This window comes from Hipposideros armiger, unplaced genomic scaffold, assembly GCF_001890085.2.
Source record: "Hipposideros armiger isolate ML-2016 unplaced genomic scaffold, ASM189008v1 scaffold_135, whole genome shotgun sequence".
Taxonomy (NCBI): Eukaryota; Metazoa; Chordata; class Mammalia; order Chiroptera; family Hipposideridae; genus Hipposideros; species Hipposideros armiger.
In genome coordinates, this window is record NW_017731485.1 from 3,057,247 (window position 1) to 3,076,903 (window position 19,657).

At 46.6% G+C, this 19,657-nt stretch overlaps 1 protein-coding gene across 1 annotated transcript in view; it reads left to right on the plus strand.

The window, feature by feature from the left end:
• Positions 1 to 19,657, plus strand: part of DNAH3 (dynein axonemal heavy chain 3) — a 127,899-nt gene that overhangs the window by 39,803 nt on the left and 68,439 nt on the right. The window contains exons 20-30 of the mRNA XM_019649817.1: positions 1,478 to 1,592; positions 3,476 to 3,592; positions 4,358 to 4,537; positions 5,896 to 6,032; positions 9,570 to 9,771; positions 12,070 to 12,162; positions 13,375 to 13,485; positions 14,577 to 14,691; positions 17,044 to 17,242; positions 18,650 to 18,758; positions 18,941 to 19,054. Coding sequence (XP_019505362.1) covers positions 1,478 to 1,592; positions 3,476 to 3,592; positions 4,358 to 4,537; positions 5,896 to 6,032; positions 9,570 to 9,771; positions 12,070 to 12,162; positions 13,375 to 13,485; positions 14,577 to 14,691; positions 17,044 to 17,242; positions 18,650 to 18,758; positions 18,941 to 19,054 — 1,492 coding nt within the window. The remainder of the gene's footprint in view (positions 1 to 1,477; positions 1,593 to 3,475; positions 3,593 to 4,357; positions 4,538 to 5,895; positions 6,033 to 9,569; positions 9,772 to 12,069; positions 12,163 to 13,374; positions 13,486 to 14,576; positions 14,692 to 17,043; positions 17,243 to 18,649; positions 18,759 to 18,940; positions 19,055 to 19,657) is intronic.

Genomic DNA, 19,657 nt, shown 5'->3' on the forward strand with positions numbered 1-19,657 from the left:
CCTCCCCCTTTTTGTGGGACAGAGGGGCTTTGGATAGGTGGACCCAGCATATCAGGGAAACAGCAGGTGTCTTTTTAAAAAAGTTAGGGACCGGAAGTGAAGCAAAAGCCATCATGTAAGTTAGCAGAAGTTCTCAGATCTGAATAAGAAGTCAGAAAAATAATTCTAGAGTAAATAAGGAGTAAATGAAAGCAGAAAAAAGAGGTCTTGTCTTAATGGCCTTAAAACTGGGGATAACTTCGCAATCCCAGGGGGACGTTTGGCACCATCTGGAGACATTTTTGATTGCCATGACTGTCAAGGGGTAGGGATGAGGGGGAGTCTGCTACTGGCATCTAGTGACTAGAGGCCAGGGATGCTGCTAAACATCCTACAGCACACAGGACAGCGCCCCAGGTAAAGAACTATCCACCCTATAGTAGTTAGCTGGGGCTGCTATAACAAACACCATAGGCTGGGGGGCTTAAACAACAGAAATTTATTTTCTCACAGTCCTGGGAGGCTTGAAGTCCAAGATCAAAGCGTTGGCGAGATTGGCTTCTGAGGCCTGTGTTTTTGGCTTATAGAAGGCTGCCGTCTCCCTGTGGCGCCCCTCTGTGTGTGTCTGTCCTAGTCTCCTCTGCCTGTAAGGGCACCAGTTAGATTGGGTTTGGACCCACCCTATGAACCTCCTTTTAACTTACCGCCTCTTTAAAGACCCATCTCTGAACAGAGTACCTCGTTTTCTGAGGTACCAATAGAGCACCTCACAGGCTGGGTTAGGGCTTCAGCACACGATTTTTTTTTTTTTTAAGATTTTTATTGGGGAATTGGGGGGAGGGGAACAGCGCTGGGGAATTGGGGGAAGGGGAACAGACAAGTTGCTGTCGTTTTGTTCTTCAATCTAGTTGTGGAGGTCGTTGCTTCACTGGCCCAAGCTGGCACCATCATTGTGCTCTTCTCTGGCGAGGCAGATCAGTCGCCGGCTTCTGGACGGCCGCTCACTGCGGCTGCTGGCCGCTCACGCTGGCTGCTGGCTACACGCGGTAGCCCATGGCAACCCACTGCCACAGGGACTGCAGCCTACGCCGCCGCCGGCGACTCACGGCAGCCCAGCTCCCAGGTTGAGCTGTTGTTCAGCATCTTAGCTGTGGAGGGCAGTGTCACTGGCCCTCCTATGTGGGATCCGAACCGGGGCCCTCTGGCATCCCAAGCGAGTTCTTAACCATTGCGCCACTCGGCCGGCCCCAGCACACGATTTTGAGGAGACACCATTCAGCCCATAATGCAGTCCCAAAGGTCCCAAAAGTCCCAAAAGTGCCAAGGTTAGTTATACACCATGTGAAACACTGGAGATAGTAGGCAAATCTTAGAGTAGGATAGTATCATAATTTCGTAAAATGAAGGGCTTTTGAATTTCTCTTAAGGCTGAGCTGAAAGTTCTTCTCTGCCATCTTTTTACTGCTTCCCCCTGTTGCTGTCGCTCTGTTCTCTCTAGGCTGGAGCCCATTGGGGCAGCTGCCAGCAAGGAGTACTCTCTGGAGAAGAACCTGGAGAAAATGAAGCTAGACTGGGTGAACCTGACGTTCAACTTCGCGAAGTACAGGGACACGGTGAGTCTCCCTCCAAGTGGACACCCCCACCCCCAGCCTGCCCCCCACCCAGCAGCCCGTTTCTCACGTAGCCGGTTACAGAACTCACTGAGGAAGGATCCTTTTAATTTACCTTTATGGAGGTATAATTGACAGAGAACATTGTGTCACTTGAACACACACAGTGCGGATTGGATACGTTTATCTACTGCAATATGATTACCACTGGAGTGCTATCATTTCTTTTTTTGTGGTGGGAACAATTAAAATCGAGTCTCTTAGCAACTTTGATGTGTATAAGCAGTATGGTCGTCTGTAATCGCTGTGCTGTGCCTTAGTGCTTCCTGCCAGCCTCCTTCCTGTGCCAGTCATCCTTCCTCTGTGCACCACTGGAGGGGCGCATCTTCTAACGAGAGCTGCTTTTTGATTCCGAGCAACAGCTTTCTCAGTGCAAAGGAGCTGACAAGCCTCCAGAATGAGCATCTCCCAAGGAGGGCGCCCAGGTCCCTCAGAAGCATACCTGGATTAAACAATGCTCAGTGCTTTGCAAAAAAAAAAAAAAATCCCAGTTGATTCTTTCTGACTTCTTCACCCCCAGGGTGCCTGGGCATCTGTATTTTTAAGGCACCCCTGGTGTTTCTAATGTGCAGTGTGATGGAGGACTGAAACTCTAAAGGCTCCCATATTCCCCCTCCACCAGGCTGCCTGTTATCTTTTTGTGACTTCTCTCCCCCTTCAGTTTTAACCGTCACGATGCCTTGATGTCACTTGGTAAGAACTGTAGATGAGCCAGTGGAGGGGGGAGAACTGCGGGCCTCTTCCAGCTAGACCGGACCACGTGGGTCCCTGCAGATGGGTGCTGCACCATCTGACTGGATTAGCTACTCCCAGAGGCTGTTGGGTGAGATGAGCAGTTAAGCTCGGTTACACCTGGCCAGTCTTCAGAGTCTTTGACTGACGCAGCTATGGAATCAGCAGCAAAAGAGAATCAAGGAACAGCTAGGACCTCCGCCCACCCCCCTACCCCCACCCCAGTGCAGAGCTACTGGTAAAAGGTAGATGAGAGAATATATCCTAGCCCTAATATAACTGCCCAGGTGTAGGCTTGAAGGAAGTGAAAACAGAATGAGAAAGACCAGCCCTGCCACAGGGAGACAGACCCTTGTCAGCCTCCTTGCCATGATGGCCTGGGAGGAAAAGCGCCATCCATGTACAGGGCTGACCTTTAAGTCACAGTAATCTCAACTGCTAGTATACTGTGGCTCAGTGAATTATAGGCTGAGATTCCCAAACTTTCTCGGTTCACGGCGCGTTTCGTGTCTAAGTACGTTTTTCGTGGTTCCCCTCCCTAGACCAAAAGAAATACATCACAGCCTTGTTTATAAAGTAATTAGGTTCAAACAGTAAGTATTTGTGTCCCTTCACCTTAACAACTGTTTGAAAAAAAATACACATCAATTGAAAGAAACACCTGTGTATATTATTTTTAAATAACCACAGTTATTCCCTGTGCGTTTGCTTCCAAGCCCCGGGGCACCTCAGCACATAGTTTGGGAACCACCAGTCCAGGCCTCACCAGGCAGATGAGCAGCTGATCCCACCCGAGGGAGATCAGGGAAGCCAGGGGACAGGAAGTGGGGGCATAGGGAAGGCAGAGTTCTTCCAGCCCCCAACAGACACCAGTTGGGAGTCTGGGCTTAGGCCAGTTGATTTCTGTGAGGAAGTAGAAAATATGTGATTTTAAGAACATTTTCAAGGAAGAAAATAGAAATTCTATTCTCTGCCAGACAGAGACTCCTGTCCCAGTGGGGTGGAGATCTGAGCTGTGAGGCCTTTGGGGATCAGCATGAAAAGGGGTGGATGGATATTCTGATTCTGACAGGGTGGGGCATGCTTGTTTGCAGGATACAAGCATCTTGTGTGCAGTCGATGACATCCAACTGCTGCTTGACGATCACGTGATCAAGACCCAGACCATGTGTGGGTCCCCATTCATCAAACCCGTGGAAGCAGAATGCCGGGTAAGAGGACCCGAGGTTGCGTGTGTTGTGATGTCCAGTTCGCTCTGGGTGGCTTGGAGGAAGGAGAAGGTTTTTTAAGTTCATTTTACAAAGTCACTTTTCTCCTGATGAGGAAAAAAACCCCCACAAGACCAAAAGCAACTACCCATCCAAGGAAGCATATAGCATGCTAAGCCTTTGTGACAGTTCTGCCAAAGAGAATACGAGATGATTTGAATGCGCCAAATCAAAATGCACTTGGAAAGTGTGTGAAAACCATCTGGGCTGGAGTAGAATGTCCACTACTCCAGGGTAGGGACCTGGCCTGCTTTGCTCGTTGTCTGTAGAAGTTGCACAGGCTAAAGACACAGATCGGAGGCCAGACGGCTGGGCTCAAATTCCGGCTCTGCCCCTTATTAGTTAACCAGGGGCAAGTTATTGAAACCGTGTGTCACAGTTTCTGTATTTATAAAGCGTGATGTGTGATAATATCGCCATCATACGTCTGTTGGATTAAATTGGTCACACGTACAAAGACACTCAGCCCCTCATTTGTTGCGTGATTATGATTATTATTCCATCAGAACGTTAGCTCCATGAGGGCAAGGTCATTTGTTTCACTCATTGCTGTATCCACATTGCCCCGAGCAGTGACCGGGACATAGGGGAACACTCAAGAAGGGTTTGTTAAACCAAGGGGATGAGTGAATAAATGGATGAGTCCATTTGGGCCCGTGATGCCGACGGGCAGGTTAATGATTCAGATATAAAATGCTAAATTCGCAGAAGTGGGAAGAAAAGCTAGTCCGAGTGCAGGAAAATTTGGATGCCTGGCTGAAATGCCAAGCCACCTGGCTGTACCTGGAGCCGATCTTCAGTTCAGAGGATATCAGAGCCCAGATGCCAGAAGAGGGCAGGAAATTCGCCATCGTTGATGGTTCCTGGAAATCAATCATGTCCCAAGCGGTAAGCTGCCCCCTGTCCCCCAGCACATCTCACCCGCAGGAAGGTGGGGCGCCATACAGACATTCCTCTTGGTGCATTGCAGCCAAGCCACCTTGCAACGTTTAAGGAAACTAGATTTGTGCACATTTGATTTTGTTACATATTTCTTCTCATTTCAAAAGTTATTGAAAATGCAAGCATGGAAATAGAAAGAGGGGACCTTGGAAATCCCACCTCCCTAGGGGTAACTACCAACAGTTTGTGTAATTCAGCTCTCATTCGTAATGAGGTAGAAGGCTTTTTCCTACAGGGCAATGCAATCAAACTTAAAGATTGAGAAATCCTTTTAGAATTCAAATGATTATCCATATTCAGTGACTCAGTTATCTGACAAATGTTTATTCAATACCTACGCTGGCCCAGACATTGTACTAGGAGTCAGAAAACACTTGAAGATGACTAGAATAGGATTTCTGCCTTCCCAGAATTCACTGTCTTGTGAGGACAAGCTAAGATACATAAGAGTTGTAACAGAAATGTATGCAGAAAGTTTTCAGGACACAGAAGGAGGATCATGTTGCCTGGGAGTGTCAGGGAAGCCTCCAGAGGGGGGTGACATTGGAAACAGGCCTCAAAGGATGAATTCGCTGGGTGTCCAAGGCATCCGGGCATCTGTTAAGAGATGGTCCTTCTTTCCTTTTGGAAGTCAAATGTGCTCAACTTGGGGCGCAGTTATATGTAATTGGAACATATCTTCCCTGGTTGTTTGCAGGAATGAGCTAAGTGGGAATTTATATTGCTCGGCCAGTAGAGCCAGATTTCATGCTATCCTGCTTCCTGCTACTCCATATTAAGATTTTTGTTTGCAAGTGACAGAAATCCACTTGAGGTAACTCAAACAAAAAAACCAAGTGGGTGTCTCATGAAACTCCAGTACAGAACATGCATAAAGGAGGGCTGTGGAACCCAGAAATCTCTCAGGAGCCCACAGAGTATTCTTTCTGTGCCTGCTGCCCGCCCCTGCAGACTTGCTTGCTCTGTGACCCAGTCCCATAATGGAAGATGATCGTCACACAGCAGCAAGGCCCTCTCCTTTAAGGGGCCAGCCCGGGCTAGTATAGAATGTCATGGCCTGAATTCCAAAGTCCCAGAAGTTCAAATATAATTGGCTTGCCTGGTTTCAGGCGCCCAGCCCTGTCCCAGTCACCCATGGCCAGAGGCACAGGGTCATGTTATGTGGGCACTCACCCTTGTGGATTAAGGAAGCACTTAGCTGGGTAGGGCGTCGTAAGTTGATGGGCTGGTCAGACACTCATACCATGACCGGTCTCAGAGTCTGGGAACCCCGTGATGATTCTCACCTTTTTGCTGGAACCTAGGTGAAAGATGCCAGGGTCCTGATGGCCGCAGACCAGCCACGGATGGCCGAGAAGCTTCAAGACGCGAACTCTCTGTTGGAGGAGATCCAGAAGGGGCTAAATGATTACCTGGAGAAGAAGAGACTCTTTTTCCCCAGGTATTCAGTCGTGTCCTTTTGTTTGGAGTTGCCCTCCTGACCCACGTATAGGTAGAATTACATTTTTCATACTGAGAGTTGGCTTCTACCAATCTGTTCCATATTCTTTCCTGGTTTTCCACTCCCCAAGAGACAGGTCTCAGGGTTAAGGCATATCTTCATGGTTATTGTTTAGAGCGAGGTTGAATGGACACCAGTGGGGACCAGATCCATACTCTGACCAACCAGCCAAGGTCAAGTACGCAGTTAGAGGGGCGTAGTAGTCATGGTTAAGAGCCTGGACTTGGGAGTTGCACAGACCGTGGTTTCAGTCCCAGCTCTTCCACTAACTAATCTTGAGACCTTCAGCAAATCTAGGCAAGCCTCAGGTTCTCCGCTGTAAAACAGATAAAATAGCGGCCCCTCGCTTATATATTGGTTGTGCAGCTCAAAGAAGATAATGTGTGTGAAGCATTTAGCAGCTAGACTCTTGTTAAGAAATGTCAGCTCAGTTTTGTTTTGCCATCAAATTTTGTACTTTATGTTTATAAATATTTGACATTTGACTCCTTCCCCCACACACACAATATTCAATGTTCTTCTGCATAAAAGTCAAGGTAATTTTAGAGGGCTCGTTCCAGAAAGGAGGGTCCTTACTCCTGATACTCCATCCATGTCTAGCTGACCTTGGATGGTCCCTCCCTCCACACCATTTGATTCTCATTAGGATGTAGGTTTGATCCCAATTTGCCTTTAAGAAAAGTACATTTTAATATTCCCTTCATGGAGACAAGGTTAGTTTTCTGCTTTACACAGACACACACACACACACACACACACACACACACACACACACACACACACTTCTTTATGCTTTTTTAAAAATTTATTTTTTGTCAATTACAGTTGATACCCAGCTTTATTTTATATTAGTTTCAGGCATACAACACAGTTGTCAGACATCCATATAATTTACGAAGTGATCGCCCCATTCAGTCCAGAACTCATCTGGCATCGTACATAGTTATTACCATATTACTGACTCTATTCCCTATGCTGTATTTTACATCCCCATGAGTGTTTGTAACCACCAATCTGTACTTCTTAATTCTTTCACCATTTTCACTTAGTCCCCCAACCCCCTCCCATCAGGCAACCATCAGCTTGTTCGCTGTGTCTATGAGTCTGTTTCTGTTTTGTTTGTTTATTTTGATTTTTAGATTCCACATATAAATGTGATCATATTGTATTTATCTTTTTCTGTCTGACTTATTTCACTCAGTGTAATACCTTCTAGGTCCATCCATGTTGTCACAAATGATAAGATTTCATTTTTATTATGGTCGAGTAATACTTTATTGTATAATGTACCATCTCTTCTTTATCCAGTCGTATATTGATGGGCACTTAGGTTGCTTCCATATCTTAGCTATTGTAAATAACACTGTAGTGAACATAGGGGTGCATGTAGCTTTTCAAATTAGTGTTTCGGATTTCTTTGGATAAATACCCAGGAGTAGAATTGCTGGGTCATAAGGTAGCTCTAATTTTAATATTTTGAGGAACCTCCATACTGTTTTCCACAGTGGCTGCACCAATTTGCAATCCCATCAACAGTGCACAAGGGTTCCCATTTCTCTACATCCTCGCCAACACTCGTTTGTTGACTTATTGATGATGGCCATTCTGACAGGAGTGAGGTGATACCTCATGGTGGTTTTTATTTGCATTTCTGTAATGCAAGTTGAGCATCTTTTCATATGTCTATTGGCCATTTATATGTCCTCTTTAGAGAAATGTCTGCTCAGGTCCTCTGCCTATTTTTTAATTGGATTGTTTGTCTTTTGGGTGTGGAGTTATATGAGTTCTTTATAAATTTTGGGTATTAACCCCTTATTAGATGTATCAAAATCATTTTAGTTTGATGTAGTCCCATTTGTTTATTTTTTTCTTTGTTTCCCTTGCCTGAGGAGATATATCAGAAAAAAAATATTACTAAGGGCAGTGTCAGAGAGTTTACTGCCTATGTTTTCTTCTAGGAGTTTTATGGCTTTGGGTCTCACATTTAAGTATTTAATCCATTTTTTGAATTTATTCTTGTAGATGGAGTAAGAAGGTGGTCTGGTTTCATTTTTTTGCTTGTTATCTGTCCAGTTTTCCCAACACCGTTTATTGAATAGACTGTCTTTACCTGCGTTGTATGTTCTTGCCTCCTTTGTCATCGATTAATTGACCATATAGGCGTGTGTTTATTTTAGTCAGCCAACACATAATTACTGGCTCTTTCTACCTGCTCAACACTGCAGCTACGTTATACTAGTTTTCTTTGCTGCCCAACAAACCACCTCACAACTTAGAAGCTTTAAACAGCAACTATTTAGTTAGCTCACAATTTGGCAATATGCCCACTGGGTTGGCATAGTGGGCTGGGCTCAGCTGGGTGGTTCCCCTGGTCTCCTCAGGGCTTGCTCACGTGACTCCAGTCAGCTGGCAGTCTGTGGCCTCAGTCACTTGTACAGGGGCTGTTGTCTGGGGCAACGGGGGTAGCTGGGCCCCATGTCGTCCATCCAGCTGAAGGTTAACCTGGGTTTATTCACGTGGTGGTGGCCACAGCACCCCCAACACCAGCAGGAGTGGGAGCTCCAAGGCCTGTTGATGGGGAGGCTTTGAACTTGCACAGAGTCATCTTTGCCACAGTCTGATGGCCACAGTCTGGGCACAGAGCCAGGTCCCAGAGATGTGAAAATAGACTCCACTTCTGGATGAGATAAGTTGCAAATACTGTGGCCGTTTTTGTAATCCACCGGATACCGCGAAGACCGTCATCATTCGGCCCCTCTGTTATGGAACCTCTGGCCGAGTGGCCATGGTAGAGATGTGTCGCTTGAGCAGCTTCTGAAGGTTTGTTGTTGCGGCCTTGAGGGCCTGAGCAAGAGAATGCAGCTATGTTATTATTTCTACTGTAAAACAAGGAAAAGGCCTCTGCATGTAAATAGGTTCATTATTAGCATGCTTCTTATTAACATGACTTCTTATTTCAGACCGGTAACATTTTCTGTCGTGCCCAAGCTAAGGGAAAACAAGGAAGTCTCTTCTCTCTCCTTCTCCTGCCCAGCAGTTCTCAACACTGACTGCACATTAGAAGCACCTGGGATTTTTAAAACTGCAAATCCCTGACCCTACCCCAAATCATTATATGTGACTCTCTGGGCAGTAGAATCTTGGCATTGGATTTTCAAAAGTCAGTCTAGCAGGTGATTCTAAAGTGCAGCCAAGGTTGAGAACCACTGTTGTCTTTCAAAAGGTAGCACCCCACCCTTCAACCATGTTAAACTCAGATATACTAGCCTTCATTCTTTCTCTTGCTCCCAGAGTCAAAACCATCTCCACCCTACATGCCCCAGATGAAAAATGGTGAAGGGGGTGGGCCTTAGAGAGACCCCTAGAACAGAGCTGGGCTTCACCAGGGTGTCACCTACCTGTTGGGGAGTCCCACCTTGTTGGAAAAAGAAGTTCCCAGAAAGATTCCAGTTGCCATCTTTCTTTGCTCTGAAATAGGTTCTTCTTCCTGTCAAATGATGAGCTGCTGGAGATCTTGTCAGAAACCAAGGACCCCCTCCGAGTGCAGCCACACTTGAAGAAGTGCTTTGAAGGAATCGCCAAGCTGGAGTTCACGGACACTCTGGAGATCGTGGGCATGATCAGCTCGGAAAAAGAAACTGTTCCATTCCAAGAGAAAATCTACCCGGCTCAAGCCAAAGTAACTTCCCTTACCCATTTTTGGTTCTTTTCTCCATAACAGAGCAAAACAGAGAGGCAGAGAGCACACTGGTTAACATTTAGATTCTAGTTCCAGTTTGGCTGGGTGTGGAACCCTTGGGGTCCACAGCTTAATATCTGGGTGACTTCAAGAAGGTACTCAGTCTTTCAGAGTTGCGGTGTGCCCATCTCTAAGATGGGGCTTTTACTGCTATCCACGTGGCATACTGAATTTGTGGAAGGATTTCAACCAAACTTGATGTGGAGGCAGTAGCAGGAAACAAATCCAAACGACAGATGCTGTTCAGATTCCCATGAGCAGAACCCAGTTCAAAGTGACCTGCTCAGATAGACGGCTTGCTGGGGCAGGTGTTTTCAGGTGTCAGTACAACATGGAGTCAGTGCCATGTAACGCAGCTTTTTATACATGCGTCGTTATAGAGTGAGTGAAATGTAAATGACTTCCACTTTTTCTGGACATGACAGCACCCTCGTGGAACTAGACAAGCACTTTGCTGAATGGTTTTGCCATCTACACATATAAGTTGGAGTCAGGTCACCAGGCACACATCTGCTAGCTCGTGAGCACCCGATGTTGACAGCTACAGTCACCTGACTTTCCAAAACTGGATAATTTGCTGCACATTTGCATTACCTGTAGAGCTTTAAAAGAAACCCCAGTGCCCAGGGTGCATCCCATACTAATTATATCTGGGAGAGGGAGTCGGGCAACCATAGTTTTTACCGATCTCCAGATAATTCCAGGGCACAGCAAAGTTTGGGAACCACGGGAATAGTGAAAAAAAAAATTAGAACTGTTCATTAGACATGTGCAGTTTTACCTGAAATATTAATGTTTCATTTACCTCCCAAGAAGCTGTTGGTTTCAATGACGTGAAAGGAATGCATGTGAAAACTCCCCGGTTGCCCCTGTGACCAGACTTACTCTTCCTAGAATACAGTAAATAAATGTAAAACAAATAGTTAAAGCATACTGGCTGGAAAGGGTGTGTGGGGAGGAAGAAATGTTCCTTGACCCTCAAGGTTCTCTCAGCTCGTCTACCAATCAAATAAACATGAGACAGATTAACAAGGGAAAATAACCAAATCGAATTACATACGTATATAAGGGAACCCCACATAGATGAGCGGTTCAGAGACAGAAAGCAAAATTGGGGTCTGGAAGACATCCTGAGGGATGGATGAGGTAAGGAGCCTTGGGTTTTCAGAAGGTTGTTGCAGGGCGAGCACGTGTTCAGCAATCATTCGCTTGCCCAGCCATGTAGACGGGTAAAAAGTCATTTCCGGTGATTCTCATCGTGAGCTAGGATCCTAATTTAAATCCTTCTGGAGAGTGAAGGTCTGGGACAGTCTCTTGATCCCACAGGGTTCCAGTTGCTTTTAATTCAAAATAATCTTCATACCACTGAGGCACAATGTGGGGTGGCTCGCTCTGAACCCCCACAGGCACCAACCTTTGCCGTGAGCCGGCTTGACAGCTGTGGCCCCTGGATGATCAGGCCGGGAACCCACTGAACGGTGCCTGAGCAGGATTGATCAGCGCGAGGAAATGAGAAATGAAAGAATGGCATAGACACCAAAGTTGGGATGAGGAGGGTCACTGACTGCGGATGGTAGACACGACAAATTTTATTAAAAGGCATAGTGCTTATATAGAGAGCAAGTTCCTCTTTTACCAGGAATAAATCTTATCTAAGCATAGGGGTTTTGTTAGGGGGGGGTTGGGGAAGGAGGAACCAATGTTCCTGACTTAGGAGTTTGGAGGTGAGATAATCCCTTGGTAAGAGGTTACATGATCATACAGCATAAACTAATAATATATTTTAAGCAAAGTGAAACTTAAGGCAAATAGCAACTGTCAGCAAGTCTATGATGGAAAAGTCCTAAGAGTTCATAATTCCATAGTAGAAAGTCTCAAAGTTCATAAGTCCATAGACAGTAACATCTGAGGGTCTGGTGGTTGTGGTTTAGGATCTTCTGCTTTTCCAAGGCACAGGAGGTGAGCTAGGTGTTGTTGGGTTACTGATTTTAGCAGTTCTCTTTTTGCTGTTCAGCTAATAAGCAGCTTTGCAGTCTTTTCCTCAGCAGATAGAACTTGGGGGTCTTTAGCCACCTGTCATTCCCCACCTGCAATCAACCAAGGGTCTCAGTACTCTGAGACGGCTCCCAACAAACCTTTGGCCTCTCTCCAGCTCTGTCCAGAGAGAAAGCTGGCTTTGTGCATGGCCTCTTCCTCCGGGCTGGGCTGAGTATGGCTGCCTGTCTGTCTCTCCTGCAGGGCATGGTGGAGAAGTGGCTCCAGCAGGTGGAGCAGATGATGCTCATGAGCATGCGGGAAGTTATTAGACTTGGGATCAAAGCATACGTCCAGGTAAGAGAGCCGGGGCCCTGTGCCTGGATGGTGGTATTGCAGCAGGAACCTCGGGAGAAGGTTAAATGGGTTGGCACTGAGCACTGCTCTGTCTTCTATCAGAAACCCACCCTCACCCTACTGGTGATCCCTGGCCCCGCCCTACCTCTCTCCCCTTCCCCTGTGAGTCCTGGGTCAGTGTGCCTATTTCAGGTGAAACGTGTGCAGTTAGAAGCAGGTGACACAAGAGAAGCAGGTTAGCCTGAAGCCTCTGGTTGCTACTGGCCAGTCCTTTCTGGGAAGTGAGTTGATGGCATGGGGCGTGTTTAGAGCCCTTTGCAATGAAACAGCCCTCCCTGGGCTTTTCACTTACAGGACATGCCCTGAATAGCACAACTCACTAAGCTCCAGAGGTTTAGCGGAAACAGGTAGGACAGAAGGCCTAAGAGCAAAGAGCCCGGGACAGTCACTCTAGCCAGCTCCGAGCTCATGAAAGAAGACGCATTCTCTTAACACCTTCCCATCCGCTGTGCATCTCAGTGGTATTTGCCTTGTAGATCCAAGGCCAATCCTTGCCTTATGTTTTATTATCAATCAAAAATGAAAGAAAAAAGGTGGCCTGTATGGAATTGTTTCATGCAAGAGTCTGCATACTGCTTCTGTGAAGGCCAGATAGGAAATAGCTTCCAGCCGTGGGGCCACACATACTATTTATCTTGGTGATGAAAAAGAGATCGTAGATGATGTATAAACAGGGGGTGTGGCTGTGTTGTCATACACCTTTATTTACAAAAGCAGGCATGGTCAAATGTGGCCATTGGGCCATCGTTTGCCTGATCCGTAGTTAAATAAAAAAGTAGGGGGAAAAAAAGAGGGGACATGACTAAGAAAATTATGTGGTGTTGCACTGCAAGATTGTGTAGCCATTAAAAAGAGCAGTCTGAACACTTTCGTATACCACCTTGATTATAACTATGTACCATTCCTTGATGAAAGCATGAAAAAAATGTTGCGTTGATGAGATTGTTGGTGACTTTTTTTCTTTTTCATAAAACTCGGGGAGGAAGACATAAATTAGCAATCGCAGGGATATCGGGCCTTGTATCCTCCGTGGGTGGGAAGGATTTTGTTTGTGTTGAGGGGGTGAGGTGGTGGGGATTACTTTTTTAAGAAGTCAGTTTAAATCACTGAAGATGAAGTGACCCTACAGCACGCCCCACTGCACTCCCCCAGGTTCCTCGTAATCACTGGGTCTTACAGTGGCCTGGCCAGGTGGTCATCTGTGTCTCCTCCATCTTTTGGACCCAGGAGGTGTGCCAAGCCTTGGTGGAACAGACCCTACTGGTAAGTGAGCCCGTCAAAGTTTGCCAAGGAGTCTCAAGCTCCATTAGGATTTGAATGACATATAGAGTAGCCATGTTTTCTACAGAAAAAAATAATCATGGCTTCCACCATCACAGAAGCCAGGGTTGTCATGGGGACAGTGGGACTGAGGATTTGGCCTTGGGGCTATCCTGGAGTTTTATAAGTGCTAGAACTCCAATCACTCTTCCCCGACAGAAATCCTAGGCTGCAGAATTCTGAGTTTTATCAGCCTTTGCTTCCAGGGGTCAGCCTTGCAGAATTTCCAACAACTGATGTTTTTAGTTTTTTTTAAATTCATTTTTCTTTTTTAAAACTCTTCATTTTGAAATAATGTCAGGCTTACAAATAACGTTATTGCAAAAATAATACAAAGAATTCCCATATGGTCTTTATCCAGATTCCGCCAATATTAACATCTTACATAACCACGGTACAGTTATCCGAAACAGGAAACCAACATTGGTGCAAGACACAATACCATTATCAAATCTGTAGACCTTTAAATTGGCTAAACTCAGTGTAGCCAGCTGCCCCACTAATGCTTTTTGCCTGGAGCAGGATTACATGTTCACAGGCATTTGGTTTCCATGTCTCCTGTGTCTCCCTGAATCTGAACGTGTTTCAGGGGTTTTTTTTTTGTTACTGTATAGTTTATATGCAGTAAGATTCGCCCTTCTTAGGGTACAGTTCTGAGTTTTGACAAACACATACATTTGTGTAACCCCCCCAAATTCCCCCATGTCCTTTGTAGTCACCCCATTCCCCTACTCCAAGCCTCTGGCAGTTACCAATCTGTTTTCTGCCCCTGTTGTTTTGTCTTTTCCACAATGTCATGAAAATGCAATCATACAGTGTCTAGTCTTTCAAATTTGGCTTCTTTCAGTTAGCATAATGCATATGAAAGTTGTCTAGAAGCTAATAATGACTGGGGCTGAGGGGCGGGGGGCTTGAGGGCTGCCATCCAGGAGCCTGGCTTGGGCCATGAGGGGGTGGGTGGTGCCATTCCCCGAGAAGGGATTAGTGGAGGAGAATCCAGTTTCACCAGTTGGCCCCTCCTGTGCCCCTGCCAGGATTTCCTGAAAAAGAGCAATGACCAGATTGCACAGATTGTCCAGCTGGTGCGAGGGAGGCTGAGCAGCGGGGCACGCCTCACCCTTGGGGCCCTCACGGTCATCGACGTCCATGGTGAGCACTGGGGCTTCCCTGGCGTGACTGAGTGTCCAGGGACAGCACCAGGTTTGTCCCTCGCTCCTTTCCCCTGGACGGAGGGATTCAGGGTGCCCTGTCCCACTGTGGAGGGGCTTCTCCAGCTGAGAGTAAGGTGAGGGGTAAGGAGAGAAGCCAGCGCTCTGAGTATGTCCATCTTAGGGTTCCCCTCCCATCCCCCCAACTTCTGTCCAGGAACCGTCCCAGTTGGGCTCTTACTGAGACAGTGATGAGTGGCCACAGCCGTGTCTGAGGTCCACCCCAGGTTCAGCACTTGGAGTGGTTTCCTTCCTCTGACCAGAGCTTGTGTTTTTGAGCACGAGGTGCCAAGCTTTGTGCTAAATCCTTGACATACCTGACGTCATCTTTAGCAGCATTTCTCAGCTGAAGAACCTGAGGCTTAGAGAGGCAGATCACTTGCCGAGAGGCACACAGCTAGTAAGTAGCAGAGGCCCTTTTGTCATTCGAACCTACGTTGGTCTGATTCCAAACCCAAGAGACTGGAAATGGGCAGTGACGCAGGGAAGGGGTGGGTGGGAGATGATGCCTTCCAGCTCTTCCTTTAAAAAAAACCAGAGGAGGAGGAGGACAGGAGGAAGAAGAATCAAGGTCTTTATGTAAAACAAACCACCCTCACGCCCTCACGCCCTCATCACCAAGGAAACTGGGGCTGGACCAGGCTGGTTGCCTGGGAACAGTGTGTCTCTTGCTCACACACCCAGCTTGCTGCTGGCATTTCGTGGCATCCTAGCTTCCTTACGGTTGATGTTCATTTCAATCTGATTTCATTTGGATAGACTAGTATAAAGTCAGGCAAGTGAAGGGAGAACATAGCCTTCATCTGGCCGCATATCCAGCTGTGGGGAGTAAAACATGCAGGGTACCCCGAAGCAGCAGGGTTCATAGACCACACACACAAGCAGAGTGTAGGCATCCCCAACTCAGTCCTGTGAGATTTACCTTCCTCTTGGGTTGCTCATGCAGACTCCTACTCTTACTACCAGTCTGTGGGTTCTCTTCAGAACCTCCAAGGGAATTAAAGTCTTCAGGAAGCACGGAAGAGCTGTGGTGTCATCTTCTTCAAGGACCCTTATCTGCATGGTCTTGGGCTTTACTATGATAAGACTTCTGTTTTGTCTTTCTGGATATCTCTTTGCAGAGTTACGTTTCTGAGATCCTAATCTCTAGCTGCTGTGCTATTAATAGTTCTGAGATCTCAACAGCCCTTGGCCTGTGACTCACCTAAAAAATAATGAGTGCTTCTCATAAACCTGTGTCCACTCTTCAACTTCGGGGCTCCCATCACTGTGAGAAAATTAAATGAGGCCAACAGTCCTATGAGAGAAAGATAAAACCTGGAAATGTATCTCCCAGCTGGTTCTCAGGCCCCCAGATGGAAAGAATGCATCTAACAGTGACTCACAGGCCCCCTTCCCTCGGTAACCATATCAAGAAAGCTGACTGTTCTGCTAGGATATCCGAGAGGCCTGAAACAGGGCCAGAGGGGTCGTATTGGGAATAAGACAGCACTTGGAGTAACTACATATTGCAAAGCACCCCCACAAGTTCTGGAATCATAACAGTGGCTAATACTTATATAGTGACAGGCACAGGTCTGTCTGTCAGTCTCTATCTATCTACCTACCTATATCTGTGTATATGTGAATATATGTAGATATTTACATGTGTACATGTACATGTATGTGTGTATATACACACGTAGATATTTACATGTGTACATGTACATGTATGTGTGTATATACACACATACCGGGGGTGCCCCCAAAAATGTATACACATGACTTGTATTCATCTTTTGTTATCAGTACATATTGAGTATGACAATTTTAATACAGTTTTTTTCCTTTCTTAAAATGTGTGTGTATTTTTCTGGCACCCTCCGTATATTCACTTAGTCCTCATTATAACCCCGTAAGGTAGGTACTATGTTATCTGCATTTTACAGCCCACACAACTGAAGGACAGAGAAGTTGAATAACTTGCCCAAAGTCACAGAGCTAGTTACTGGCAGAACCAGAGTTGGGACCCAGGCAGCCTGATCTCAGAGCACACACTTTTCCTGCCCCTGCTGTACTGTGGTCTGATTGCCGACAGTGCCTCACACTCTGCCTCGCTCCTTGGGAGAAGCAAAGATCAGCTTCTAAGGGAAATGCTGCCTGCAGATTGGGGGTGGGCAAGAAGGGCCGCTGAGCCTAGAATTGAGGAGTGAGGGGCGGCCTGGGGACGCCCTCCAACCTCCCCTGACAAGTCGGTGGAGCTGGGAGGCGCTGATGGCTCTGCATGTGTGCGTCTCTGTCTGCGCCCCATCAGCTCGCGACGTAGTGGCCAAGCTGTCCGAGGACGGTGTGTGTGACCTGAACGATTTCCAGTGGATCTCGCAGCTGCGCTATTACTGGGAGGCCACGGATGTGCAGGTGCAGATGATCACGACAGAGGTCCTGTATGGCTACGAGTACCTGGGCAACTCGCCCCGCCTGGTCATCACGCCCCTCACCGACCGCTGCTACAGGTGAGGCCTGGGTTCCCCCGGACTGGAGAACTCCGGAAGGAAAGCCCGCTGGGGACAAAGGTTAGGGGCATCTGGAACTTGTTCCATTTCCCTTCTCCACTTCAGATTCCCCAGTTTTTAAGTTTTGCCCTTAGACACTCTGGTCCCACAGATGAGCACGGAAAGTGGGCCTTAGGCCAGAAATGAGAGCCCAGCTGGAGTCCTAATGCACATTAGTGTGGCTGAACCAGTAAGCAGAAGGAAACGGCCAGTACTTGGGTAGAAAGCTCTCCAATGGCAGAATCAAGATGGTGCCTGGAGATCCCAGGCCAAGAAATAGCAAAGAGGCCCCGGGGAAGGACGCAGGCAGCGAAGTGCTGAGCTCTGCCCGCAGCCTGATGAAGAGCTACGGCCACTCCGTGCCCAGCACAGAAGGCGCTCAGCCACTTTCCTTGGAATTCATAACATTAGAAATCGGGACTTTGTGAACTAGTCAATTTTCTTTTCTTTCTTTTTTTTTTTTTTAAAAACTAGTCAATTTTATGATGGTTAGATTTTCTTTGATTTTATATATCCCTTATAGTGAAACATTTTTCTACTTATTCTTTAATAATAGTAAATTATTATTTACTATGCTATTCATTCATTCATTCATTCCACTCATTATTTCTTGAACCTTCCTGTGTACCATGTTTGACTTCTTGGGACCCTCAAATCAATCTAATGGGGTGAGGGAGAGAGACATACTCAGGTGATTGCAAGGTGGTATGTTCACTGAAATCATAGAGGCTCACACAGCGGCTGTGGAAACACATCATTTCTAACATCTATCTTGTCCCGAGCACGTGCCAGGCATTGGGTTAGTTTGCTGGGGATGTGGAGGTCAATCCAATACAAGTCCTGAACTCCAGAGTTCATAATGTAATGGGAGAAATACAGTAAAACCTTGGCTTGCGAGTGACTTGGTTTGTGAGTGTTCGCAAGGCGAGCAAACATTTCTAATACATTTTAGTGTGGTAAACGAGCGATGTCTTGCAATACGAGTTGTTTGTTTCCAGAACGAGTTATGCTCGCAAACCAAGGTATTACTGTACATTTATTTTCCCTTTTAGCATTGGCGGTCTTTGGAATGTGGAGTTGGTGAGGATTTTTTTATTCGTTTATGTATGTATGCATTCATTTTTCATTAGAATCATTCATTCAAACAAATGCTTATGGGTGCCACCCACGCACAAGGCACTGTGCCAGCCTCTGAAGTTGCAATGCTGAGTAAAACAGACTTTTTTTTTTTTTTACAGTGGTGGTCATATAATTCAGGGAAAAAAATTTGAACTATTTGTATGACTCAAAACAAAATAACCAAAGCTAGTTTTGTTTTTTCTTGTGTCTCAGGGCTCAGGCACTGAGTTCTTATTTCCTTCCGCTTAGGACTCTGATGGGGGCTTTGAAGCTGAATCTTGGGGGAGCTCCAGAGGGTCCAGCTGGGACAGGAAAGACAGAAACCACCAAAGATCTGGCCAAAGCTTTAGCTAAGCAGGTAGAGAAATGCCGTCCATCCCTTACCCCCACTCCGTCCCTCCCTGGACCCCTGTCCAGAGAAGTCAACATGAAGTTCAAGGTGGGGTGGTGGGGTAGTGCAACAGGCAGCATGCGGCACCCCCCTTCCCCCATTTCATGGTGCAGGGTGACTCAGGGCGCCCGCATCACCCCTCTCTCTAGTGTGTGGTCTTCAACTGCTCAGATGGCCTGGATTACAAAGCCATGGGGAAGTTCTTCAAGGGACTGGCCCAGGCTGGAGCATGGGCCTGCTTTGATGAGTTCAACAGGATTGAGGTAACCCTGCTTCCGGGGTTTGGAGGGGTCAGACAAGCAGGGGCCTTTCTACGGGCTCCTGACTCCTCAGCAACAGGGCCTGGTGTCGGGGCTAGGCACTCAATGAACTAAACAAAAATAGCACCGTTAATATACAACGCATATTTTATACACACACTCACCCTCTCGTATTCATTATTTCACTAGCCCATTCCAAACTTTATTGAGCAGCTACTATGTCATCACAACTGTGAGTAATAAATGGTTTCTAGACTCTTACAGTCTAGCAAAAAGAAATAAAAATTAAATGAAACACGTAGACTATGACAGACGTTTACAGTAGGGGCACAAAAGAGGCCTCACAGAAGAGGGGGTGATTAATTCTGTTTGGGTGGGGAATTGAGATCAGGAAATGTAAACATGCATTTCAAACGCGTAAACAGTGTTCAAATATGTATTATGGGCCAAGCATTATGCTGGAGCAGAGATAAAATACTATGGAAACCACACACACACACACACACACACACACACACACACACACCAATTTCCTTTTTCTTCACCCAAACCCCACATTATGCTCCTGATTTTCAATGTGAAGGTCTGGTTCTCAGGTGACTGTGT